Source organism: Canis lupus, chromosome 26 (genome assembly GCF_048164855.1).
Source record: "Canis lupus baileyi chromosome 26, mCanLup2.hap1, whole genome shotgun sequence".
NCBI classification, from domain to species: Eukaryota; Metazoa; Chordata; class Mammalia; order Carnivora; family Canidae; genus Canis; species Canis lupus.
In genome coordinates, this window is record NC_132863.1 from 18,059,006 (window position 1) to 18,086,243 (window position 27,238).

The window sequence follows — 27,238 nt, forward strand, 5'->3', positions numbered from 1 at the left end:
CGGTTGAACATCTGACTCTTGGTTTTGGCTCAAGTCATGATCTCAGGGTCCTGAGATTGAACCCCCGAGTCAGGCTCTGCACTTAGTGGGAGTCTGCTTAAGATTCTCTCCCTCTGCCCCTGCTCCCAGTCATGTGTGTACTCTTTCTCCCTCTCTAAAATAAATATTTTTAAAAAACCAGTAACAACATTGTGTAAGTTTAAGGTATATGACATGTTATTTTGATACACTTAATATACTGCAAAGTGATTACCACCATAGCCTTAGCTGACACCTCTATCCTATCACATAATTACCATTTCTGTTCGTGGTGAGAACATTTAAGATCTACTCTCAGCATATATCTTCAATATGTAATGCAGTATTGTTAACTATAGTCACTCTGCTGTATATTAGATTCCTAGAACTTGTTCATGTTATAACTGGAAATTTATACTCTTCGACCAGTGTCTCCTTAGTACCCACCCCACCCCCTCAGCCCCTGGCAACCACCATTCCACTCTCTGTTTTTATGAGTTTGGTTTTTTTAGATTCTACATACAAGTAACACATTATCTTTCTCTGTCTGGTTTATTTCACATAGCACAATGCTCTCAAGTATCCAGGTTGTCACAAATGGCAGGATTTCCTTTCTTCTCATGGCTGAATAATGTTCCATGTGTATAGCTACCACATATTTATCCATCCATCCATTGACAGGTTGTTTCCATATCTTGCCTATTGTGAATAATGTTGCAGTGAATGCGGGAGTGTAGTTACCTCTTCAAGATACTGATTTTGTTTCCTTCAGATAACATATCCATACACAAAAGATCTATAGTTTATACTCCTTTCCTGTGTTTTGTGAATTTTATTTCACAATTGATTTTTTTCATATTGTATATCCATTAACAAACTACTGAATCGTTATTTTTAATCCTTTTGTCTTTTAACCTTTATTCTGGAATTATAAGTGACTTACCGACCACTATTACAATGTTCTGAATTTAACTGTATATCAGTGAGTTTTATACTGTTTTCAGGTTACTACCAATTAGCTGATTAGTAGCTTCCATTTTAGCTTAATTAATTCCCTTCAACATTTCCTGTCAGGCCAGTCTAGTGGTAATGAGCTTCTTCAGCTTTTGTTTGTCTGGAAAACTATTTTTCCTTCCCTTCTGAAGGGCAACTCCAAGCATTCTTAATTACATTGAGTATTGTTGATTGGCAGTTTTGTTTTTGTTTTTTTTTCAGCACTTTGAATAATATCATACCACTTCCTTCTGATGAGGAGAATTTCCTCTTGAAAAACCCACTGATAGTCATATAAGGGTTTCCTTGTAGGTAACAAGTTGCTTTTCTCTGGCTCCTCTTAAGAGCATCCTTGTCTTTAATTTTTGACAATTTAATTATAATGTGTCTTGGTGTAGGTTCATCTTATTTGGTACTCTTTGGGTTTCTTGGATCTGGATGTCTGTTTCTTTCTCCAGGTTAGGGAAGTTTTTAGCCATTATTTCTTTAAATAACTTTTCTGTCACTTTCTTTTTCCTTCTGGGACCCAGATAATGCATATGTTTGTCCACTTGATGGTGTCTCATAAGTCCTTTATGCTATCTTCACTCTTGTTCATTTTTAAATTTTTTGCACCTCTGATTGGATGACTTCCACTGCCCAGTCTTTGAGTTCATTGATCTTTTCTTCTCTCTGATCTATCTACCGTTGAACCCCTATATTGAATATTTTAGTTCACTTACTGTATTATTTAGCTTAATGATTTCTTTGTGGTACTTATTTATATTTTCTGTCTTTTTAAATTCTCACTTCATTCATGATCTGACCATGGTGAGCACTTTTATGACCATCATTTTGAACTCTCTATAGAATAAATCATTTATCTCTGTCTCATTAAGATCTGTTTCTGGAGATTTATCTTGGTCTTTTGTTTGGAACATATTCATCTGGTTTATTTTTTCTTCACTCTACTGGTGCTTGCATATTAGATATGACAGCAATCTCTCTCAGTCTTGACAAATTGATCTTGTGCAGGAGATAAGCCTCACCAATCAGCTCAGTCTGAGCTCCTGGTTGTCTGTCAAACCTTTGTGATTGTCGGGAACCTGGGTGGCTAGTTGGTGAAGCATCCAACTGTTTCAGCTCAGGTTGTGATCTCAGGGTTGTAAGATAGAGCCTTGCATCAGGCTCTGCACTGGGCCTGGAGCTGGCTTAAAATACGGTCTCTCTCCTCTGCCCCTCCCCCCCCAAAAGAAAAAAGGCTTTGTGATTATCTAAACCACCATCTTTGTTCTGAGTGGTCCCCAGTAATTGAGAGTGTGCCAAGACCTGCCAGTATCACAAAGGATACTGAAAGGGGAGAATTTCACTTATTTATTTATTTTTAATTTTTATTTATTTATGATAGTCACACACACAGAGAGAGAGAGAGAGAGAGAGAGGCAGAGACATAGGCAGAGGGAGAAGCAGGCCCCATGCACCGGGAGCCTGACATGGGATTCGATCCCGGGTGTTCAGGATCGCGCCCTGGGCCAAAGGCAGGCGCCAAACCCCTGCACCACCCAGGGATCCCGAAAGGGGAGAATTTCAAAGGGGAGAATTATCAGCCCCTAGAAGCAGGCTGATTAGTGGCAGGATCTTCAGGCAGCAGGTAGGAATGAATTTTCTTTTTCATTTTTAAATAGTTGGGACAAGTAAGAAAAATAACTTTGTGACACATGAAACTTACATGACATTCAAATTGCAGTGCCCATAATTGAAGTTTTAGTGGAAAACGGTACTGTTGGTGGCTGCTTTTGTGCTATGGGGCAGAGTTGAATATTTGTGGCAGATACCATGTGGCCCTCAAAGCTTAAAATACGTGCTATGTGGCCATCCAAAAGATATGCTGATCATGGATTTAAGTGAAGTGGTGAGAGGAATTGTGGGGGTGAAGAAACCAGGAGAGCAGCACTTTGGAGCAGCCACAGCAGAGAGCTGGTTTGGAGCAAGCAGCAACAAAAGATGTAAAGTGAAATCCAGAGCTCCTTAATGGTCCTCTAGACCTACAGACAGAATTTGACATGGTTGACCTCTTTCCTTGCGACAGTTTTTTTACTTGGCTTCTAGGACACTATCTCTTCTGATTTCCCTCCTATCTTTCTGGCTATTCTTCCCCCATCTCTGCTGCTCATTCCTCTTCTCTGAGGTGATTGTTTAGAACAACAATGGCACTCCAAGGCTTAGCAGTTGCACCCTTTCCCTTTTTTTGTCTACACACTGCTAGGTGTAGGTGTTGGAGGGATCTGGGGTCTGATCAAAAAAGATATGACCATGAGGTGGCAGTAGTACCCACATGCTTTATTGAGTGGTGGTTCTGCCCAGACAGGTTAGCAAGGAAGGGGATGTTTTTTCACAGTGAGAATCTATCTAGAAGCAACACCATGGGGAGTACTTCTCAGAAGAGGAGGGCAAGGGAACCCCCAAGGAAAGGGGAATTTGAGAAGGCCCTCTTGTGTCTAGGTGGAGTCTCTGGATCTGACTGCTCTGAAGGACAAGAGTCTTATAACTGTTTTTTTTTTTTTTTTTTTTATGATAGTCACAGAGAGAGAGAGAGAGAGAGAGAGAGAGAGAGAGAGGCAGAGACACAGGCAGAGGGAGAAGCAGGCTCCATGCACCGGGAGCCCGACGTGGGATTCGATCCAGGGTCTCCAGGATCACGCCCTGGGCCAAAGGCAGGCGCCAAACCGCTGCGCCACCCAGGGATCCCAAGAGTCTTATAACTTAAAAGACTTGGGATCAATGGTCAGCAGATGCTGGGTATATGCTGAAGGTATGCAAAGCAGATGGACCCTAAATGTCTAAAAAATTACTTATTTGGGCTCTGTTTAAAAGAAGTGGATGTGTAAAGTTTGAGTTTGGCACCAGCAGGCTTTTGAGCTAACAGTTCTCAGCCTATAATGAAGAAATAACCACTCTGCAGCCAATGCATAGGGGCCATCTTTCACATAACCACAGGTGATCTTACTTAGTTTTAAGGATTTGTTTGTTTTTACTGAGGCATAATTGACATATTATAACCTTATATAACATATAGCTTCAGGAGTACAACATTACAATTCAGTATTTGTATACACTGAGAAATGATCACCACAATAAGTCTAGTTACCATCTGTCAGCAGACATAGTGAAAAAATTTTTTGTGTGTGATGAGAACTTTTAAGATTTACTCTCTTAGCAACTTTCAAATATGCAATATGATATCATTAACCATAGTCACCACACTGTGTGTTATATCCCCAGGACCTACTTGCTTTATAACTGAAAGTTGGTACCTTTTTTTTTTTTTTTTTCATTTTAAGTTTTTATTTAAAGTCACATATAAGGTTACTTTACTCCTGCATCTTCTCAATGGTTTCTTCCTTATATTTGCCCTTTTCCTTTCCTACTTGGCGAGATTTGGCTTTACGCTCAAGGATCTTTTTGCGGTCTTTGTCCAGTTTTAGTCTAGTGATAACCACCTTGCTAGGGTGAATGCCCACGTGGACAGTTGTGCCATTTGCCTTCTCTCGCTGTATTCGTTCAATGTAGATGACATACTTCTTCCTGTAAACCTGGACTACTTTGCCGATTTGCTGACCTTTGTAGTGTCCCCGCACAACTTGCACTTCGTCATCCTTCCGGATGGGCATGGACCGCACGTTGTACTTCTGCCTCAACTCTTTGGAAAGCGGGGAAGACATGATCTTCCTGCGAATGTGGGAAGGCGCATTGAAATGCCGCTTACGATTCTTGCTCCGGTCAGAAGTCACAAACGGATTGAACTTCATGTTGGCTGCGAGCGCCTCAGCGATGGCCGCCGAAAGTTGGTACCTTTTGACCCCTTTCACCCATTTTGCCCACCCCACTAGCAGCCACCAATTTTCTGCATCTATGAGCTTGGTTTTTTGGTTTTGTTTTGATTTGTTTGTTTTGTTCTTTGTAGAGTCCACATATAAGTAAAATCATACAGTATTTGTCTTTCTCTAATTTCTCTTAGTGTAGTTGCCTTCAAGGTCCACCCATGTTATCACAACTGGCAAGATTCCATTCCTTTTTATGACTGAGTAGTTTCACATTTGATATAAATATATATAATGTATGTGTATATATATGTACATATATAAAATATATATAAAACATCTTTTTTATCCATTTATCCATCAGTGGACACTAAGGTTGTTTTGTAAATAATGTCGCCCTGAACATGAGGATGCGTGTAAACACTAAAATTAAAATTAGTGTTTTTATTTTTTTTTTCAGATAAATATCCAGAAGTGGAATTGCTGGATCCTATGGTAGTTCTATATTAAACTGTCCTTCCTCTATTACATATTCTTGGATCCTTTATTGTAAATTAATTGACCATATATGCGTGGGTTTATTACTCTATTTTGTTCCCTTGGTCTATAGGTCTTTTTATGCCAATATCATACTGTTTTGATTACTATAACTTTGCAATATAGTTTGAAATCAGGGATGATGGTATCTCCAGCTTTGTTCTTCTTTCTCAAGATTGCTTTGGCTATTTGAGGTCTTTAGTGGTTTCAGACAAGTTTGGGAATTGTGTTTTATGTGAATAATGCCATTGGAATTCGGTAAGGATTGCATTGAATCTGTAGATTGCTTTAGGTAACATGGACATTTTAACAATCTATGAGCATAGAATATCTTTCCATTTATTTGTGTCTTCTTCAACTTTTTTTGTCAATGTTTTATCGTTCTCAGTGTATAGGTTTTTCAATTTCTTGGTTAAATTTAGTTCTAGATATTTTATTCTTTTTGATGCAGTTGTAAATGGGATTTTTTCTGAATTTCTCTTTCTGATAATTCATGTTAGTATATAGAAATACAACAAATTTTTGTATATTGATTTTTGTATCCTGTAGCTTTACTGAATTCTTTTTTGGCAGAGTTTTTAGGGTTTTCTATATATGAAATCATGTCATCTGCAAATCACAACAGTTTTACTTCTTTCTTTCCAATTTGTATGACTTTTATTTCTTTTCCTACCTAATTGCTTAGCCTAGCACTTCCAGTACTATGTTGAATAAAAGTGGCAAGAGTGAGCATCCTTGTCTTATTCCTGGTCTTAGAGGAAAAGCTTTTCGTTTTTCACCATTAAGTAGGATATTAGCAAAAAAAAAAAAAAAGTAGGATATTAGCTGTGGGCTTGTCATATATGGTTTTTATTATGTTGAGGTAATACCTATACCTATATCTCTATACCTACTTTGTTGAGGGCTTTTTATCATAAATGGATGTTAAATTTTGTCAAATACTTTTTCTGCATCTGAGATAATTATATGGTTTTTATCTTTCATTTTGTTAATATGGTGTATCATGTTAATTGCTTTATTAGATGTTGAACCATCCTTGCATCTCTGGAATAAATCTCATTTGATAGTGGTGTATGATCCTTTTAATGTATTGTTGAATTCAGTTTGCTGAGGATTTTTGTGTCTATGTTCATCAAGGCTATCGGCCTGTAATCTTATTGTGGTGTCCTTGTTTTGGTATTAGAGTAATGCTGGCCTCATAGAAATAAATTTGGAGGGATTTTCTCCTCTTCAATTTTTTGGAATATTTTCAGGTGGATTGGCATTAATTTCTCTTTGAATGTTTGGTAGAATTCACCAGTGAAGTTGTCTGGTCCTGGACCTTTGTTTGTTGATAGGTTTTTGATGACTAATTCAACCTACCTACTAAAAATTAGTCTGTTCAGATTTTCTAATTCTTCATAATTCAGTCTTGGAAAGTTGTATGTTTTTAGGAATATATCCGTATCTTCTAGGTTGTCCAATTTGTTGGCATATAATTATTCATAGTAGAGGCACCTGGGTGGCTCAGTGATTGAGCGTCTGCCTTTGACTCAGGTCATGATCGGGGGTCCTGGGATTGAGTTCCACATTGGGCTCCCCATAGGGAGCCTGCTTCTACCTCTGCCTATGTCTCTGTCTCTGGGTCTCTCATGAATAAATAAATAAAATCTTTCCAAAAAAAGTTTAAAAAATTATTCATAGTAGTCTCTTTGTGGTGTCTGGTGTAACAGCTCCTCTTTCATTTCTGACTTTATTTGTTTGAGCCCTCTCTTTTTTTCTTGGTAAGTCAAGCTAGAAGTATGTCAATTTTGTTGATCTTTTTAAGGAAGTAGCTCTTTGTTTCACCGATCTTTTCTATTGTCTCTTTAGTCATTATTTCATTTATTTCCACTCTGATCTTTGTTATTTCTTCCTTCTACTAACCCTGGACTTTGTTTATCTTTTTTCAAGTTTTAAGGTTTTATTTTTTTTATTTTTATTTTTTTTAAAGGAACCTTCCTCTGTTATGGAAAGTAGGAGATATCAGAGAAGGGAGTCCTTTTTTTTTTTTTTTTTTTTTTTTAAAGATTTATTTATTTATTCATTCAGAGAGAGCGTGAGAGAGGCAGAGACACAGGCAGAGGGAGAAGCAGGCTCCATGCAGGAAGCCCGATGTGGGACTCGATCCTGGGTCTCCAGGATCACACCCCGGGCTGCAGGCGGCGCTAAACCGCTGCGCCACCAGGGCTGCCCAGTTTTAAGGTTTTAAATGCCATCTCTATGATGATGACTCCCACATGATGTCTTTAGTGCGGTCCTTTCCCTTGAGCTCCAGACCCATATACCCAACTCAACACCTCCACTTGAGTGTCTGGTCACATCTCAGATTTAACATAGCCTGATCTGAACTCCCCATATTTTCCTTCCCAAGCCAGTCCTTCGTATAGTTCTCCCCAGCTCTAATGTTCCCCGTTGTTCAGGCCTAAAGCTTCCATCCTCAATGCCTCTCTTTCACTTATGCCACACCAAATCCCTCAGCCCTACCTGTCCTCTGTCTCCAAAACAGACCCATAGTCAGATGACTTCTCTTTATCCCCAGTGCCACACGCTGGTCCAAGCCATCACAGTGACCCACTGAGAATTTTGCAGTGGTCTCCTTACTGGTTTTTGTGTTCGTACCCTCACTTGCCCTACAGTCTTCTTTCAACCCAGGAGCTGGAGTGTTGTTATCACATAAAGCAAATCATGTCAGGCCTCTACTGATATCTTTTCAATTTCAAAAGCAAAAGTCTTTACCAGGGTGTACAAAGCCCTGTGTAATCTGGCCCATGCCACTTCACTACTTATGTCCACATGGGCCTCTTTGCTCGTCTTCAAACATACCAACCACATTACTCAGGGCCTTTGCACTTGCTGTTCACTCTGCCTGAAGTGTCCTTCCTCTGGGGGTCCACATGGTTCACATCCTCACTTTTTTTAAGGGTTTCATTTTCTCAATGAGGCCTGTTATATACCCAAATGACTGGTTTCTGGACCACAGAGTAGTAACTATTGTAGTCAATTAATTATTTTAGCATCTGTGATCTCCCAATTATACTATATTTTACAGTGTTGTGTTGTGTATTTTCATTTTGTAATGCTGGGACCCTTTTCCCCTCCTGTTCCATAATTGTGCTTTAACTCCTCCTTGATAAAATATTAGAGACTATGACAATTAAAATATTCAAGTACAATTGCCAAACTGTGGAAGGAGTCTCGGTGTCCATTGAAAGATGAATGGATAAAGAAGATGTGGTTTATGTATACAATGGAATATTACTCAGCCATTAGAAACAACAAATGCCCACCATTTGCTTCGACGTGGATGGAACTGGAGGGTATTCTGCTGAGTGAAATAAGTCAATTGGAGTAGGACAAAAATTATATGGTCTCATTCATTTGGAGAATATAAAAAAATAGTGAAAGGGAATAAAGGGGAAAGGGGAAAAAATAAGTGGGGAATATCAGAAAGGGAGACAGAACATGAAAGACTCTGGGAAATGAACTAGGGGTGGTGGAAGCAGAGGTGGGCGGGGGGTGGGGATGACTGGGTGGCGGGCACTGAGGTGGGCACTTGACAGGCTGAGCACTGGGTGTTATTCTATATGTTGACAAACTGAACACCAATAAAAAATAAATTTATTTTAAAAAATAAAATATTCAAGTAGGAGAAGAGCTCTAAAATACAGATGATTACATCTGCAGAAGGATTTGGAAGGAAAGGGTCAGAGGCCATTTGTTTCTGATCATATTAGATACCTAGGGCCGCCTTAACAAAAGACCAAAAACTGAGCGACTTAAAACAACATAAATGTGTTGTTTCACAGTCCTGGAAGTCAGAAGTCCCAAATCAAGGTGTTAGCAGGGCTATTCTCACCCTTGCAGTCCTAGGGGAGAATCTTTCTTTGCTTTTCCAGCTTCCAGTGACCCCAGATGTTTCTTGGCTGGTGGCAGCCCAGCTTCAGTCTCTGCCACCACCTTCACATGGCCATCTTCCCTTTGTGTTTATGTCTTCACATGAGATTCTCCTTGGTGTCTACACAGATCTCCCTCCTCTTACAAGAACACTGGTCATGTTGGATATGGGCCCACCCTAATGACCTCATCCTAACTTGATTGCATCTGTAGAGACTATTTCCAAATATGGTCACACTCACAGGTGCCAGGGGTTAAGTCTTCAACGTATCATTTTGGAGGACAACAGTTCAACCCATCACACCCACCATATGCTTTTCAGGACGACCTGATGTCTTGCCATCAACATATATTACTTTTCTCAAAAGAGGGAAAATTAGTGGTGTAGGTAGTCCTTGAGTTCATCTCAAAGAAATGGTGGCATGGCATCTCCAGAGATCCTAACTGCACTCTGTTGGCACCATGGATTGGGTGGAATTCTCTTGAATGTCTCTTGTATCCTTGATAGGTCTTCTGTTCCTACACATTCCCCTGCCCTGAAGTGTTTACAAACTAAACTAAAAAGATGTGCTAGTGCATAGGACATCAACAGGAGGCCAGGACCATGCAGTGCTATGTTCCACCTGCCAGCAGCCAGCAGCCTCTCATGAGCAGTGCCGTGTGTGCGTGTGTGTGTGTGTGTGCGTGGCTTGCCAGACTAGCATTTGGTGCTTTGCAGTGTTTTGCCCTCCCTTATCCAGTGAGTAAATCCTTTTCATCTTGGGCCCTTGAATCCTCTTTATTAGGAAGTGATTTTGTTTTCTGCTGAATTGCAATAAAGAAAAAGGAGAGACGTGTCTATTGCAATATGTTAAGCATTTCTTAGTAACTTGTATCAAGATGCAATAATACAAAGGGTTACAATGGTGGTATATTAAATATATTTACCATGAGACTAGCTTGGCTTTGGATGGTTTCTTAGATTCAGGTCCCCAAGAAGCAGACCCTGAAATAAGAAGTTGAGGACAAGCAGTTGATTTGGGAGGCGACTCAAGGCAACATCAGTTGAGGTTACCAGTAGGAAGTGGGGCAGGGAGATAAAGATAACCTAGAAAGGGTGTATTACCAAGAAGCTCACTGCTATGGCACCTGGGGCTCAATCCCTTGGGGGGCACCATTGGTGAGGAATGAGATGACAGAAAAAGAAAGGAGAACAGGAAATTTTCCACCTGTCTTGCCATAGGAAGCTAGCTGCCGAGTTAATAATGGTAGCAGTCAACATTTCCTGCACCATGCCATATACCAGGCACTATTCTAAGTGTTTTGCGTACTCATATCATCCTCGTAACAATCCAATGAGGCAGATATCCTTGTTTTACTGATGAATCTGAGGTCCAGAGAGGGAAAGCAACTTGTCCAAAGTCATACAACTACTTAGTAATAGAATCAGAGCCCTGTTGGGATCCTTGGGTGGCTCAGCGGTTTTGGCACCTGCCTTTGGCCCAGGGCGTGATCCTGGAGTCCTGGGATCGAGTCCCACATCGGACTCCCTGCAAGGAGCCTGCTTTTCCCTCTGCCTGTGTCTCGGCCTCTCTCTCTGTGTCTCCCATGAATAAATAAATAAAATCTTGAAAGAAAAAAAAAAGAATCAGAGTCCTGTTTTTATACACAGTAAAAATCAGGCCTTGAGGGCCCAGGGATCTGTCTGGATCAGCCCAGATGTTCTGATTCCCAGTCCAAAGTTATCCCATTATCTAGGCTCTCTCTTCCTTAGCCCTGAAAAATGATCCTTAGTTGGCTACTCTCAGAGATTTCCAGATAATAGAATTTAAAAAGTAAATGTCTTATGGTCACTTTTGAAATAGATTGTTCAAGTCTATTTAACAATCTTTCTTTACTCTAGGGAAAAAGATGTCTTTTCTTGTACTCTTTCGCTTTATATCCTGGACATTCTTTTACTTCAAAGTTTTGCACTTTCCCTCCCCCACCCCCCAATTCTGCATCCAAAGACCAACAAATCCTAGTGCTATCTTTTAAAATTTACTTTAGAGAATGGATTTGAAAATCACACTCCTCCTTGTTAGCCCAAAGAAGGCTAAGAACATGAAGCTTTGGCCTCAGGTGAATCTTTTATTATTTCAAACCAAGACAAACATATTTTTTCAAGGATGACAGCACAATCATTATCACAAGCATGTTAATATGTCTATTTCAAGAGAAAGAATATACTACAAGTCATGCTATTCATATTTTCAATAGCATTCTGGCATAAATTAAAGCATTTCCAGTTGTGTCAAACATTGAATGAACAGTAAATTCTACTTTCTGCTTTTGGGTAAATAAATGGTGTCTTTCAGTGAAGTGGCAGAAAATAATGTGAGGGCTGCTTCTTAAAACCGCCCTTTGCTCCAACAGCCATCAGCCCCTTCGGTTACCACTGAACTTCTCAGCTATTTTCTGTAGTTCCATATCCATTGCAGCCAGGTTCTCAAGTTCCTTTTCCTAGAAAATACAGAAAAGTGGAGGCATGAGGTCCCAGATCAATAAATTTTATTGTGGTCTGAGGGAGTATGAATAGAAGGGAATTTTTTGATATTAGAAGCCATATGAGACACCCTACATCAGTGGTTCTCAAAGTGTGGTCCCCTGATCAGAAGCATCAGCATCACCAAGGAACCTGTCAGAAATGCAGATTCTTGGGCCCCACCTGCAAACTACTCAATCAGAAACTCTGAAGGCTAGAAATCTCTTGAGATTCTGATGCACATTCAAGTTTAAGAAACAGCAACCAGCATAATCAAATTAGGAAAAATCATTGTTTAGGCAGGAACCGTTCTAATCACGTTAACTCTCTGAGATGTAAATGAATTTTTATAGTCCAATAGCTGATAAAGGAAGACTAAAGCAACTAATTTCTATATCATATGTTCCTTCTTATCCTGTGAAATAGTGATGAAAAGTTAAATGACCAGGAAGATACCAAATTGGGGTTGTCAACGTTGGCCGAACACTGAAACCACCTGGAAGCTTTGAAAAATCCTGATGCCCAAGTAGCACCCAGCACCAAATAGACAGAATCCCTGGGGGTGGACCCAAAACATCAGTAATTACTCAAGCCCTGCAGCTGATTCCTGTGTGCAGCCAAGGTTGGGAAGCACTGCAGTAGGGTAAGTGGGCAGGGACAATGGAACTCAAACCCAGAGGTTGTCCCCACTCTCTTACTGAGGATACATTCTCAAGGTAATTAATTCCCACCAGTTTCACCACATTAATTTCAGGTAGTCTTGAAGACATTAATATTAACCATCTTAATTTTAAACAAAAGCCCCACACGTTACCTCTTCCTCCGTCAGAACTCCCTGGCCAGCCCTGTCCTGTTCATTCTCTGCTGCATGGTGTGGGCTCATCTGCTCCTCAGAGTCATAGAAGTCTGGAAATTCGGCAGACTTCTTCCTGTAGTGAAGGAGCTGGTCCAGTTCAGCCACTCTGTCATACTGCCTTTTCAGATCCAGTTTGGGGGAGAGATTTCTCTTCTCATATCCCCAATTCACATCGTCCTCGAAGGGCTTTTTCTCCCACACATCATAGTTGTATTCTGGGAAGAAATTCTTCTCATTCAAGGTTAGCCCATTTTCCTCTTCCCCTTCAAGAAAATTGTCATCCATGTTGTCTTTTCTCTCAAAATGCCTGCTCTTCCACTGGGGAGGATCATAGTATGGGTTGAGCAGCTCCCCTAATCTCTTCCTCTTGTCAGTGGTGTAATGAGGACCATACTGTGTACCTTGAAGCCTAGCTTCCTCCCTGCTCTCTTTAGCATCTTCCAGGTCCTCCTGCTGCTGCCACTTCCCTTGGGCTCCTTCCTCACCTCTTTCCTCACCATAGCTGAGGTAATTTCTGTCCTGCTCTTTCCACTCACCTTGTGGATACCTCCTTACCTTGTCCATTGGGCTTTCTTGAACACTGTGGTATCCTTCACCCAAGAACCGTTTTTCTTCTTTGTCTGGAATGGAATATGCACCTGGTCCCCCTCCCCTGGCTCTGTGGTGGTGTTCCTCCTCATGGCCCCTCTCTCCCTCACTTTCTTCATTATATCTGTGGGCCATGTGGTCAAACTCTGAGCCGGGGGGATTTCTCTTGTCCTCCTCCTGGCTGTCCTCACTGGGAGGCCTTGGAGCCCTGTACTCCTCACTTCCTCTGCCGCCATATTGTCCTTGCTCCAGGTCCTTGGGAGCCTGGTAACTCCTCACTTCTTCCCCATATTCGGGTTCTTCCTCTGAAGCCCTGTAGTGGGCTGGATGGTGGTCCCTCTTTTCCCCTAAGCTGGCCATGCCCATGTCTGACTTCTCGGATTCCTCACGGAGGTGTCCTCTTTGCTCAGAGGGAGGTGTCCCTTCTTGAGAGGACCTGTCAGGCCTGGTCCTCCCATGGTGGTGTCTTGGCTTCCAGTGTCGTTTGTCCACCTCAGGGTCAGTATCTTCCTCACTTTCCTCAGATTCTTCCCGGCTCCCAACTGGGCTTTTAGACTCTTGAGGGTGTTCCTCCTGGCTTCTTGTATCCTCTCCACTCTCCTGGCTACTCCTTTCTCTGCTGTGTGTCTTCTCCTCAGGGGTGCTGGCAGAGTGTGTACCATATCTGGCCACTAACTCCTCTTTTTTCTTAGCTGAAGCCTGGTTTCTTTTGTTGAGAAAGGCATTTTGTGTCTCTCCTGGCTCCTCCAGGTTTTTCTCTTCACTGCCATCTCTTCCATGCTCCCTTTTCTGATATTTCTCCCCCTCCTCTTCCTTCCTGTCCTCTTCCTCAGTTTTCTCAGAATAGTGTGTCTTTGCTTCTTTAGAGACTTGGCTGTCAGGGAGGTATAGGTCCCCTTGGGATTCACTTGCTCCTTCTCGGCTGTGCCCACCCTCTGTGTCTGCCATTGTCGGGCCTTGGGTGCCCCCCTCTCCTGGGGGTCTTGCTTCTTCCCTACCAGAAGGCCTGTTGGCATCTGAGGCATCAGTTGGGTCTCTTAACAATCTTACTTCAAACCGTGTATTTTCATTTTCACTTTTCTCTTCATCTTTGACCTCTTTTCTACCTATATGAAAATAAAGAAGCTTAAGTGTAATTTCAGAATTGTGCACCAGCCTCAGTGAGCACTACAAAACTGAAGGACCTGAAAAATCACTTGGATACTTTTTAAAGTTAATAAAAAGTATAGTCAGACTCCTTTTGAAAGAAAATGGGATGAAAGCTCGTTAGTTGTGTTTAATAATAAACTCTACTTTTACTTTTTCCATAACACTCAACCAGCATGTCTCACTGGTACTAGTGATCAAATTAAAATCAAAATAGAGATTTATGAAATGTTAGAATTTAGAACCAGAAGAAACCTTAGAATTCATCTATTTCAGCCTCTCCTTTTTGCAAATGAAGACATTGAGACTCAGAGAGGTATAATTAGGGACCCTTCTTTCCATATTTGTTCGAGTAAGGATTAAAAAGTTAGCCTTATGTAAATAGCTCTAACTAAAATCCAACTAAATAAAGTTAAATAGCCAAAATGGGAAGTATCAGGAGGAAGTATCAATGGAGGATTTAAAATTTTAAATTATTAGTTTATCAGCCTTTTAATCTAATCAACTGTGTAGACTCAATGTAGCAGTAAGAGACCATGTAACCTAGTAACTGGTGGTAAGAAGGGTGCATATTTCTTCCCTGAGAAAACCGCATACCAGTAGAAAGAACCATTTCTTCCATCACTCAGATCCCATCTGCCCAACGTATTCTCAGATGTTGAAGATAAACATCAGTATACTGAGTTATCTTTGTTTCATTAGTCAACAGTAGATGGTACAACTGATATTTTAATTGAATGTGTTCTCTCCTATCTCTTCCAAATGTCAATACCTCCTTTACTAAATCCTCCTTAATGCAAGAGCATTTCATGAAAGAAGACATGCAGTTAGCATTGTCTGATTGTTAGCTGGAAAGGCTTGAATTTCAATTTATGTCACTGAGTTCATATAGAACTCCTGAAGCCAAGGCCCCTCATAGCTCTGGGTCTAGATCTATACTGTCTGTTGTGGGAGCTGCCAGCCCTTTATGGTTCCTGAGTACTTGAAATGTGGCTGGTCCAAACTGAGATGAGCTATAAGTCTAAGATACCTACCAGATTTTGAAGACTTTGTATGAAAAAATTGCAAAATATCTCAAATTTTCATATTGATTGTATATTGAAATAATATTTTGGATGTATTGGGTAATATATATTATAAATATACTGGGTGTGGGGGCACCTAGCTGGCTTAGTCAGAAAAGCATGTGACTCTTGATCTTGGGGTTGTAAGTTCAAGCCTCACATTGGGTGTAGAGATTATTAAAAAAAAAAGATAAACTTTATAAGTATATATATACACAAATCTATTAGATGGGTAAAAATTATTTACTAAATAAAATATATTGGATAAAAATAAAATACATTATTAAAATTAATTTCTCCTATCTCTTTTTACTTTTTTAACATGGCCACTAAGAAATGTGAAATTAGTGATGCATGGGTGGGTCAGTCTGCCTTTGAATCAAGATGTGATCCCAGGGTCCTGGGATTGAGTCCCACCTTGGGCTCCTCTCAGGGAGCCTGCTTCTCCTTCTGCCTGTGTCTCTGCCTCTCTATGTCTCTCATGAATAAATAACTAAAATCTTTAAAAAAAGAAATATGAAATTATATTTGTGGTTCACGTTATATTTCTACGAAATGGCACTGATGAGTCATTTTGAACTGACATTTGCAAAATGGAAAAAAATGGTCATTGGAAAAATACTCAAGAAATAGTGGATGGTCTGTACCTTTCTCCTGAAATCCTAGCCTGGCATGATAACATTCTCATGTTTTGTGAATCAACTGAAATGTCTCTGACCTTTCACATCCAGAGAGCTGGTCCCTCCCCAGGGATTTTGTCTTTGAAGAGCCAGTGCAGCATTGAAGCAAGTGAGGTCGTCCAGGTAGGCACAGGTAAGCTGACATAGCCCTAATCAGACAGGGTCTCAGCTTTCCAGGGCAGGCGCTGTGCCACCCCTTTCCTACTGCTTACCGGTCAGTAACAGAGTATTTTTATTTTTTCCCAGCTAATTCTGTGCTCTCTGTAGCAGCTTGTGCCTGAGTCTTAGCACTTCCTCCTAAATTTAGCTCTAAGTCCCTGCAGGTGCGATCAGAAGAGGACTGTGATTAGCAACACATAGTCATTGTCAATCTGTAAATCCAAGGTATGAAGCTCATTCTTACTTTCAAGTAAAAAAGGAGGAAATGTACCTTCCATCCTTAACTCTGTTGCAAGGATGACAAGATTAACCTGGACAAAGAGAGGCTTATGCCTATTAAGAAATTGGGCTATGTATTCCCTAAGGTCTCTTCACGCCATAAAACAATGATTCTCCTCTATTCCCCCAAGTGCTCATTCACCCAATAAGTGTATGCTTGCTCCACAGACACCCTGGAGAGAATGGGGAGTGGGGATGGAGATGGGCAAGGGGTAGGAGAGAGAATCAATCCATCCATCCAGCTGGCTGAAAAGCTCCAACTGATCTTCTGTTTAAGACATATCAGCAGGAGAGAAAACTAGAATCAGGCAGAAGCCACAAACTGGTAACCCAGAGGTGAGTTCTGGTTGCCCTAAATCTCATTTTACCTCATTTCAAATTCAGAGGCAAATACTAAGTACCAGGAGATATTGCTTACAAATCCAAATTTTAACTTCTTTTAAAAAATCCCAAATCTGATAACAAAGTCTGTATTTCTCCAGAGTAGGGTTGGAGCTACAAAACATCTGCCCTCCACCCCCCGCCCCCCACTCCCACCCAGAAGGACATGTATCCTCTAGTTTTTGAGTCACTTCCTATTCTGCTTTACTCCTTATGCTGTCAGGCCCTGGCTGCTGTCTGAGTCTGCAGCCCAGAGGAGCTCTTAAACCCTCCTGATCTCAGCATTATATATAGTTCTCTGGGTAGTGTCACCAGGGTCCGATAGACATGAGTCATTTGATTTTAGCCAGTTTCCCTGGGCCTCTCTCAACAGACATCAAATGGCCCCAGGGCACAGTCAGTGATAACAGAGGCTAGAATCACTATGGCCACAATATAAAGGTTGAGTCTGATCTTGACAGTTAAGCAGGGCCCTGCATTCAACAGCTCTTCCTAAGCAGTCACAGTTCTTTGATGACCTACTATGGCAGGCCCCACACTTTTGCATCTATCTGGTAAATGAAGGAAGGGGAAGGGAGATAGTGAGGTTTGTCCAGAGGAGCTGGCTCTAGTCTCTGCCTGAAGACTCATTCTGTTTGTATTCATTCCCTGTAATGGCTGGAAAAGAAAGTTGGGGAGAAATTCAGAAAAACATGTGTAAGCTGGGATTGATAGGGAAGCTTCCTCCCACTGTTCATGGGGCTCATGGAGGCTCAGGTCCCCACATCTGTGATTACCTTGAAGCCCCCAGTGGTGGATTGAGTCCTGCCAGGTCAGTCTTTTGGTCAGTTGTCAATATTTGTTTTTACCATTTTATGCATGAGGGCTCATGTGCAGCAATAGCAAGAGACTATTATCTTGCAATAAGAGATTTTGGAAGTGACAAGAAAACAAAAATCTAGTCTTGCCAGCCTAACTAAAAATTTAAAAGCAGAGACTGTTGGAGAGAACAGTGGTTTTTGGATTTGTTTGTATCAGTTTGATTTCATGCATAAAAGAGACGGCATAGTTTTATAAAACTGGTCTTTTAATGTCAACTCCCAGTGGATACCGCTTGCATTACTGTTGAAATTTGTATAGAAAATCCCACTCTAGATTCAGAAGGTCATAGCTCTGACTCACTGGATGTTCCACTTCTCCTTTCCTCCTCTAGTTCTCCACCATTTGGCGGTACCTCCCATTCTAATCAGCTCTACATTAAAATGGCTTGAGCAATCTGTCATGTAAAGAGGACAGAAGTTTCCAAGTCATCCTTCAAGCTTCTAACTTCTCACTGTCAGAAGAGCAGAAGGCAAATAATTTTAAGTTCTCTTTCTATCCTTTCATCTCCCAACATTTCCAGAATACTTAACTCCTGCTACCTAATCACAAACCAGCACTCCCCACACTTCTCTCCACCCAAATGAAAACCTGTTCTAAAAATCCAAACTCTGGAACCAAGGAATTTAAGAACTGATAGATATATCAAAGGCTATCATTGAGTTCAACTCCCTCACTTTACTTTGAGAAAATAAGCCCAGAAAGTCAAGAGATCTTTCCCCATGGCCATACAGCTATGAAGAGGCAGAGTGGGACTAGAAGTCATATCTTCTGTCTCCCCAGATCCTAGTCTAGCCTATATTCTTTCCATTTCATTATGCCCTCCCCTGCCCCCTTTCATTTGGAGGTAAAGTAGTAGGTGAAGTAGAGGGAGCAGGAGGAAGGACCATGTGAGAGACAAAAATCTCCTGCAGTGTAGGACACTTACTCTTTTTCAGGACTTGGCGACACTCAGGGGTGATGGGTGGAGCACTGGACTTTGACAAGGCATTTGAGAGGACCTCAATGATGCAGCGAGTCACCTGGAGGGAGACCCAAAAGCATGTTGGCAAAAGCTGGTGTCACTAGGATGACACACTAACTCAACCTAGAGCTGCTGTAGCAAGAGGCTTGGCTCTGTGGCCTAGACTGGTGTGGAATCCTTGGGGCAGAAATGTAGAGTTATAGGACCACAGTGAAATCTCCCAGTCTTCTCCACAGAACAATGCAAAACAGCATTGGGTCAAGATTTCACAAGAGAAGAGAAATAAACACCCATTTCTTGGGGCATCTGAGTCGCTCAGTTGGTTAACCATCTGCCTTTGGCTCAGGTCATGATCCTGGAGTCCCAGGATCAAGCCCCACATCAGGCTCCCTGCTCAGCGGGGGAGGCCCTCCCTCTGTGCCCCTCACCCTGCTTCTGCTCTCTTTCTCTGTCTCTATCTCTGTCTCATAAATAAATAAATAAATAAATAAATAAATAAATAAATAAATAAATAAATAAAATCTTAAAAAACAAACATCCATTTCTTGCAGGTTGGAAGGAAAATGGTGATGACAGCTACCCTCAGGGGGCACTAAACACATCCAGGAAGGAAGTGAGACCCCAGGGCAGAAAGGACATTCTCTGCCACCCTTCCCTCAGGGATAAAAACCTGGCTTTGTAAGACTATGTTGTAGGTTTCTTGTGGCTGTCATTTGTTTTTGTTTTGTTTTGCTTTGGTTTGGTATGGTAAGTAGTGGGAGATTCTAGACTTCCAATCCAACTTACCATTTCTTCATTGTGGTTCCTGTTATCCACTGGCACAGAACTGACTGCTTTGAAGGAGAAAAAGAAATGGGAAGACTTGAGTTGATTTTTGGAAGTTGTGTGACCCCACACTCACAAAATTACCCCTACGTTCCGTACATTATTTGGAGAGAGGAGCAGAATCACAGCTGAGCAGAATGGAGATAGTTGAAGAAAATTAGTTCAGGAGCCATAATTGCCCCAGTTGCGCGCACGCGCACACACACACACACACACACACACACAGATGTTTTCCCTAGCAGTGTCTTAAACATGATTTGGAAATGAATGCTATCTTATATGCAGTATAATTCAAATCCAGACCACAGACAAAGAGAGCTTCTGAGATACTGGCAACGTTCTATTTCTTTTTGTTTGTTTGTTTAAGATTTATTCATTTGAGAGAGAGAGAACAAGAAAACGAGTGGGGGAAAGGGCAGAAGGAGAGAGAGAGAAACTCAAGCAGACTCCCTGCTGAGCGCAGGGCCCACAGCATGGCTGGATACTATGACCCTGAGATCATGACCTGAGTCAAAACCAAGAGTTAGATGCTCAACCAACTGAGCTAACCAGGTACCCTGGCAACATTCTGTTTCTTGATGAGGGCACTGATTATACAAATGTGCTCACTCAGTGAAAACTTCATTAAGCTGTATACTTACCTGTGCAGCTTTCTAAATGTATATTATACTTAAGTAAAAAGTTTTTAAAACCTAGTTTAAATGAAACTAGAGTACCCTCCTCAGCTCTTCTGCCTATCCTCTACCTAGTCCTGTCTCTAATAAATTATCCCCTCCCAAAACTCACTTTATTTTTAGAGACATGGTTGCGATTATCTTATATCACTAATTACCTAATTTTTACCCCCACTCCTTTGCATGAACAAGCTTGCTTATATCAGTGTTGTTTCCTTTTCCCCATGTTGTCTGCAGCCATGTGTAAAGAGCAGGGAAGGGATCTCATTCTACTAGTACAGCATCAAGTCCATAATACCATGTACAAATAGGTTTTTAACAACTGGCTTATGAAGATATTTTAAAAGAATAAATTTTAATTTATTCAAATTAAATTTCATGAAGCTCTGCTTGTTTTAAACCAGCAATTCAAATACTTTATCCTCTTAGGAGATGTTTTAGATGCTTTTAATTTTACAAAGCACCCCCCCCCCCCGCTTTTTTCTCCAAGCTGCTTTGATTTCTTTCATCTTTCACTTTGACTTTGTTCTTGTCTAAGCCCTTTCTATTGGAGAAGCTAAAGCATTTACATGTAGGCCCATCTCCACAGTTCTCCTGGTACGCCCTGGAGTAGACAACTGCTATTTTGGCTGAAGAAGCTCAGTGCAGGAAATTCTAGGTCCTTGAGCAAGAGAAGAGCTAGCTGGAGCAAGAGCAAAACTCTCAGACATCAGAGATGAAAGCTACTCAAATGTAGTTTATTTTTAACCAGCAACCTGACCTCTCCTCACAAAATGTTTGCTCTCCAAGCCTCTTTAACTGCCTGCCTCTAATCAGTTACAGATCGTAGGGCTCAATCTAGAAATAAAGCACCTATTTCATGTACTCACCTTACTGAATTTTCCTTTTTTAAAACATGGCCAGGGATCTACTTCAATTGTTTCAAGAAGCCCAAAGCTATCCAGCATATTAAAATCATTTGTAAACCGTTTAAGAAATGGTGAACAGGTAAGAAGACCCCCAAAATCTTTCTAAAAGGTACTTCAGACAAGATCCAGATGTCCTCCCTTTGGCACCCAGGCTTCAGTATGCTGGGCCATTATTTATCCCTCAAATGGCTGTTATTTGGGAACATTCCCACTGTGGCACTTTTTCTTTGCACCTGAATCTGTAAAATTCTCTAGAAAGAAATAACAGAGAATTACTCCTCTCATAAACTAGAAGGTGCCTTTTTAAAATCTAGCTTTATTAAACCTTCTTTGGTAATACAGTTTCTTTCTAACAACTTTTTTCCCCACAAATGTGAAATCAGAGGACACCTAGGTGGCTCAGCGGTTGAGAGTCTGCCTTTGGTTCAGGCCCTGATCCCCCGTTTGGGGATCGAGTCCTGCATTGCGCTCCCTGTGAAAGGCCTGCTTCTCCCTCTGCCTGTCTCTGCCTCTCTCTGTGTATCTCTCATGAATAAATAAATAAAATCCTTAAAAAATAATTGAACAAATTTTTTTAAATGTGAAATCAGTGTTTTTATTAACTACTAACATTGCCAAAGTATTAATAGTCATCAGATTTGGGCAGACAGAAATATTTTTCTTTATCGCTCTAAATAATTTATAGCTCATGTTTGTTATTGCAGGACAGTCCTGTTTCTCTGACTGAGATTTTTTCAGACCTGTTTTTGATGGAAAGGAACTGAGGTCTCCTTATAAAAGTGCATTATGCATCTCAGTGAGACATTTAAGTTCTGTATTTCTTCCAACTGAATCTGTGACAGCAAAGTACTAGCCAAAGACACATTAAATCCCCAAAAGTAGTTTAACTTATTTTTGTATAAAGTAAGATTCAGGAGGCACCAAAGAAAACCCAAGGATTCTAAAAGTGAAATAGTCAGGCGGTAGAAAATCTTCAAATTATATTGTATGATAAACCTGAAAATAATTTCTGAAGTATTATATACCACAAGACTATCAAACTAAGGTTTGATTCCAGAATAAAAATATAGCTATAATTTAAAAAATTAAGCAACCTCATCTGGGCAGAAACTACTTTACCCTGTACAATATGGGTGTCACATAACTACTTCACTCATATTAAATTTTTAGAGTGCCCAGTAGCTATTATAGAAAGGTATGGATTTCCCTTCAGAAGCTCTTCAGGGTAGGAAATGAGCCAGATGGTTTCCTGAGGTTTTCTTCAGTCTTGTGATTTTGCTAGATAATAAACTTTGCTTGACGGCTACCATGTTTCATTTCCAGGCATTTGTGAAGACAGAAATGGGGAATGACTGCTAATGGGCATAGGTGTTTCTTTCTGGGCTAATGAAAAACTTCTGACATTTGATAGTGATTACAGAATCTGTGAATCTAAATTATGCACTTTAAAAGTTTTATGGTGTGTGAATTACAGTTCAATAGTTTTTTAAAGAATATAATATCTATTTTAGCCGATATTAAAATATGAGCCCTTCTTAAAATATTCTCTTGCATAAAGGATCTCTAAATGTTCTGCCACTATATTAAGTAAGTCTCACAAATGACACTGTCTTGCAGTCTAAAGCACAATGTATAGCTGTAGCATTTTAAGTGATTTCTTTCTGAAAATATTTTTGACCGGAAAGGACTCTAAATATTCATTTAGTTTTCTTTAAGAACACTTATAGGCAATTTATAAGTTACAAGAATGTTAGAAATTTCTGAATGTATGTGGCTTGCAAGAAAATAAATTACCACTGGCTTTCATTTTGTGTCTTTACATTTGGGAATCTAGCAATTGCTGTCAATGAAAGCTTCATATTCATGGATGGCAATACTTCAGTTCCAGTTAGGAGTCTCAATCTCAGATAAGAACAATATCCTATGAGGTTATTAAAACAGCCACCGAAAATCTCCAGTTTAATCTGGTGATAGCATACATACTTCTCAGTGGTCTAGTGATTTTACTTCAATGCACACACACACACACACACACACACACATTTTTTCAAATCTCCAGAGATAATTTCTTCAAGATTCAGAGTAGTTTGAAAGATTAGTCCTACAATCTTCCATACATAAAGAGATACTGTCAAATATCTACTACTTAAAATTTCTTTCTCCCAATTGACTAAAAAGATTTTTTTTTACTTCTTCAAGGATATCTTTGTGGTTATTTTATCCTTGTTATTTTCTTGAAGTACAAAAGTCAAAATATCTACTGCAATTTCCATTAATAACTTAAAAATGGATGGATTTGGGTATGAGATTACCTCTTCTCAGAAATGGAACTATAAAATACCCCCCAAAATGACATTAAACTTGTACATACATATACATGAACACACACACATAGATGAATATGTTACGAAAAAGATATGATATCTTAAAAAATACGAGACTTACTTTCATCTCCTCATGTTTAAATAATAATAATAAGGGAAATTATATCCCAGGTGCCAACTAATACAAGTACTCCTGTGTCTCCGTAGTTCCCTGGCTTTAAAAAAACCGAACAGATACTTAATTCCAGTTACATATTAAGGTTTTGGGAGCATCTCTTTAGACAGGTAGAGAAGGCAGAGAGCGTGACATTTTACAAGTAAGCACAAAATGTGGGGTTTCCTTGGAGGCACAGGCACGTTTCTATCTACAGAAAAACTCAAATATGAAAAAAACTGAGACTCTTCTGGTTGGGCTAGGAAGCCCTCTGGCTTTTTCCAAGTCAGACGATGAAGCAGAGAGTTTCGGGAATTAATCATCTCAAGCAAGAAGGAGAAATCTTCCACCCAACCCTTCCTCTCCCCCAGTATCTATCTACAAGCCTACGGTCCCCAGCGGCCGAGAGAACGCGGCAAGCGCTGTCCGCGGTGCTGATCAGCCCGCGGAGCCCACTCACCGGCCACCACTGCAGCTCCCAGGAGGCAGAGAAACACTGCAGGCTGCATGGCTCCGCTTGCCCGAATCTGCACGAAGAGGATGGCGGCTGGACCTGTGAGTGAGATGCGGGCAGAAGGCAAGATAAAGATGCTCCGGGAAAGCAGCTGTGTGTCCAGGTCCCCGCGGTGTGGCGCGGTTGGCGCAGGACCCGCTCTTTTAAAGGGCAAGCCGAGCCGGGCCCGCAGGGCCAGGAGGGGTGGGAACCCACCCAGGAGGCGGCGCCCCCTCGCTCAGCACTGACGTCACGACCCCCACCCCCACCCCCACCCCCACCCCCCCGCGGGCCTCGGCGCAAGTAGAAGGAAATTTACGCCAGTTCAGTGTCCTGGGTGCTTGGGGTCTGGAGCGGGGCTGGGGAGTAAGGCGGGCGTAGGAATGAAAGGGTGAGGAGAGAGTGCAAATGTGACGCGAGAGGAGAGACGCAGGTCCCTCTTAGATTGCCCAAGCTTGGTCATCTTGGTCCATCCCACCTCCAAACCTGAAAACGTGTGTTTGAGGTTGTGTATGGTATGCGGTTTTGTTGAGAATGTGTCTAGGGCTAAGTCTGTTTTGTGTCTTTACTGCCCAGCGGAGGATAAGACTCCTGCTAACTGAAGAGGACTACATGGTGGGGGGACGTGGCAAAAGAAATAAGGGCTTTAAAAGCAAAAGATGCAGCTGGAAAATATGAAGCCTGCTGTTCCTTCACATTTTTAGTTTTAAATCTGTCTACCTACCCATTATTCTGTGTCTACCTACCTACCTACCTACCTATGTACTATTTGTGATTCTCTGTCTTTCTCTCCCTCTGAACACATAACATAGGGTTTAATATAAATGTCTCCCTTCTACCTCTATTTCCCCAGGTTCCCTAATTATCCTCTGCAGAGTCTATACTACTTAACCACTTTCTGTTGTTTAGCATTAATTTATTTTGAAACATACACAGCTTTATCTTTTTTTTTTTGAATGGCTGCATTATATTACATTGACTGTATTAGCTAGAATTTATTTAACTAGTCCCCTTTCTGATGGACATTTATTTAGGTAGTCACCCTTTGGCCTTTAATTACTCCTTTATAACAGAGGCCTAGGGACAGGAGTGGGTAATGAAATACTAGAGTCTACTGCTTGTAGACTCTAGTCTAGTACATCCCATAAGCACTGTGCATCCTTTCTCGCTTTAAAAACAAAATAGGAAGGTATTTCATTATTATGTGCGAGAAGAAGGTGAAAACATCTTCCAGGATATTTTTTAAATGAGTTCTTTCGGCCTAATGAGGAATCAGGAAAAAGAAGCAGGCAAATGAAACACCAAATGAAACAATCCAGAATCTTCTCTGATAACACAGGCTTTGGGCAATAGAGTGAACCTTCATTTGAGGTTTTTTTTTTTTTTTAGGGAAGGCAGATGTCTGCATGCACAGCTAACGGAAGTTTCAGTGTCTTTTTTCCTGAAAATCAATGACGCTCAAATTCTTTATGCATGCACTACATCTTGAAAAGCTGGGAATGATTTCCCTGAGACCATGGCCACAGAATATTTAAAAGAATAGTCCTGAAAAGGATATTAGTGGGACAACTGGTAGAATTTGAATAAGATCTGTAGATTGCATGATAAATATTGTATCAATATTAATTTCTTGATCTTGAGAATTGTACTATGGATATGTAAGAGAATGTCTTTGTTTTTTAGGAAATGCATGTTTAAATAGCTAGAGATAAAGTGGTGTCATATGTACAACTTACCCCTAAATGTTTTAGAAAAATTTAGGGAGAGGAAAAGAGGGAACACTAAGGGCAACATTTGGGAAATTGGGGTGAAAGGTATATAGGAATTTTTAATACTATTTCTCATTTTTCTGAAATCTGATATTGTTTTAAAACAAACAGAAAATAATATTCTTGGCACAAGAGAGTCTATATAAAACCTCTGGAAAGAAGTGGATACAAAAAAAAATGAGGGAAGGCCCTTCCTTGGGTGCTGATCTAGGGGAAATTCTTTGGCTATTATTAAAATTGTATAAGGGTTCCAACTGCTGTTTAAAAGGCACCAATTGCCAATAGTACCTAGAAATTGGCACCTTCCAGGAGCATCTACATTCCAGTGTTTCAGCAATTTCCCTTTTGACTTGCTCTCTTGTAAAACACAGGGTTAAAAACGTTAACGTCATTCTGTAGCTTCTCAGACAGGGCTTGGGCTGAGTTTATTACCCATCAAGAACAGTCTTTTCATTATTGTGAATTGGCCCACAGCCAGTTCCTATATTCAGGCTTACTTTTTTTCATTCTCATTATTTTACAAACTTTTTATTATTTTGCCTTTTGCATTTAGATCACCACGTACTAGGGGGGAAGAAAAGCTTTTGGAAAGAGCATTTCCAAGGAATTCTTTCAAAGCGGAATGACAGGGGAAAACCAATATTTTCCTCGGGAACCAGAGCTTAGAATAAACCTGGCATGAGTTAGAGATATAGTCACACTTTTTACCACGTTGCCACTTAACGTGCACTTAATTCTCAGTGTCCTGAGAATTTTTTATTGAAATTACCATCCTTTCTCACCTTCTGTGTAGTGTCACTGAAACAACAACAACAACAACAACAAAAACAAGAAACAAAGCCTAGAGTTCATATGTGCATAGGTATGTTTCTAGACTCTTCCAGAATACTGATCCATTCTGTCTCATTTTTCTATTTATCCTTGAAGCAGTATCACACTTTCTCTATCACCATAGCTTTTTTTTTTTTTTTAAGATTTTATTTATTTATTTGACAGAGAGAGAGAGAGCAAGAGAGTGAGCACAAGCAGGGAGAGTGGCAGGCAGAGGGAGAGGGAGGATCAGACTCCCTGCTGAGCAGGGAGCCTGATGTGGGACTCCATCCCAGGACCCTGGGATCATGACCTGAGCCAAAAGCAGACACTTCACCGACTAAACAACCCAGACGTCCCCACCACAGCTTTTTAATAAGTCTTGCTATTTGATGTAAAAGGTCTTCCCACCCTGTTTTTCTTCTGGAGGGCATTGATTAGTCTTGGCCTTTATATTTTCATACAAATTTTAGAATCAGTCGCCAATTGCCATGTGAGAAATCTGTTAGGATTTTGATAAGAGTTGAATCAAATGTATGG

At 40.7% G+C, this 27,238-nt stretch overlaps 2 protein-coding genes and 1 long non-coding RNA gene across 4 annotated transcripts; 1 reads left to right on the plus strand and 2 right to left on the minus strand.

Annotated features, from left to right (window-relative positions):
• Positions 1-4,305: 4,305 nt before the first annotated feature.
• On the minus strand, positions 4,306-4,836 carry LOC140618130 (large ribosomal subunit protein uL24-like). Its single transcript, XM_072800132.1, has one exon. The coding sequence runs from the start codon at positions 4,797-4,799 to the stop codon at positions 4,362-4,364; it is 438 nt and encodes a 145-aa protein (XP_072656233.1). The 5' UTR covers positions 4,800-4,836; the 3' UTR covers positions 4,306-4,361.
• A 6,022-nt stretch (positions 4,837-10,858) lies between these two features.
• LOC140618132 (uncharacterized) lies at positions 10,859-22,917 on the plus strand. Its single transcript, XR_012018335.1, has 3 exons — positions 10,859-16,874; positions 18,112-18,249; positions 19,293-22,917. It is a non-coding gene; the product is annotated as an uncharacterized lncRNA (long non-coding RNA).
• Positions 11,353-24,336, minus strand: CHGB (chromogranin B). Of its 2 annotated transcripts, none has more exons than XM_072800134.1 (5): positions 24,087-24,336; positions 19,528-19,574; positions 18,706-18,799; positions 12,581-14,316; positions 11,353-11,744 (listed from the first exon to the last, which is right to left on the minus strand). In XM_072800134.1, exons 1-5 carry the CDS (start codon positions 24,133-24,135, stop codon positions 11,661-11,663), a joined length of 2,010 nt encoding a protein of 669 aa, XP_072656235.1. In that variant the 5' UTR covers positions 24,136-24,336; the 3' UTR covers positions 11,353-11,660. The 2 variants fall into 2 exon arrangements, with proteins under 2 accessions (XP_072656235.1, XP_072656234.1); XM_072800133.1 differs by having other exon boundaries at positions 19,528-19,571; positions 24,087-24,289.
• Between the last annotated feature and the right edge of the window lie 2,902 nt (positions 24,337-27,238).

Bases quoted from the DNA above. Each gene is read 5' to 3' on its own strand.
- LOC140618130 (XM_072800132.1), bottom strand. From the start codon at position 4,799: ATGAAGTTCAATCCGTTTGTGACTTCTGACCGGAGCAAGAATCGTAAG.
- CHGB (XM_072800134.1), bottom strand. From the start codon at position 24,135: ATGCAGCCTGCAGTGTTTCTCTGCCTCCTGGGAGCTGCAGTGGTGGCC. The intron at 14,317-18,705 runs GTAAGTGTCCTA...ATTTTCATATAG, and splicing joins TCGCCAAGTCCTGAAAAAGA to GTAGAAAAGAGGTCAAAGAT. The intron at 11,745-12,580 runs GTAACGTGTGGG...TGTATTTTCTAG, and splicing joins GAGTTCTGACGGAGGAAGAG to GAAAAGGAACTTGAGAACCT.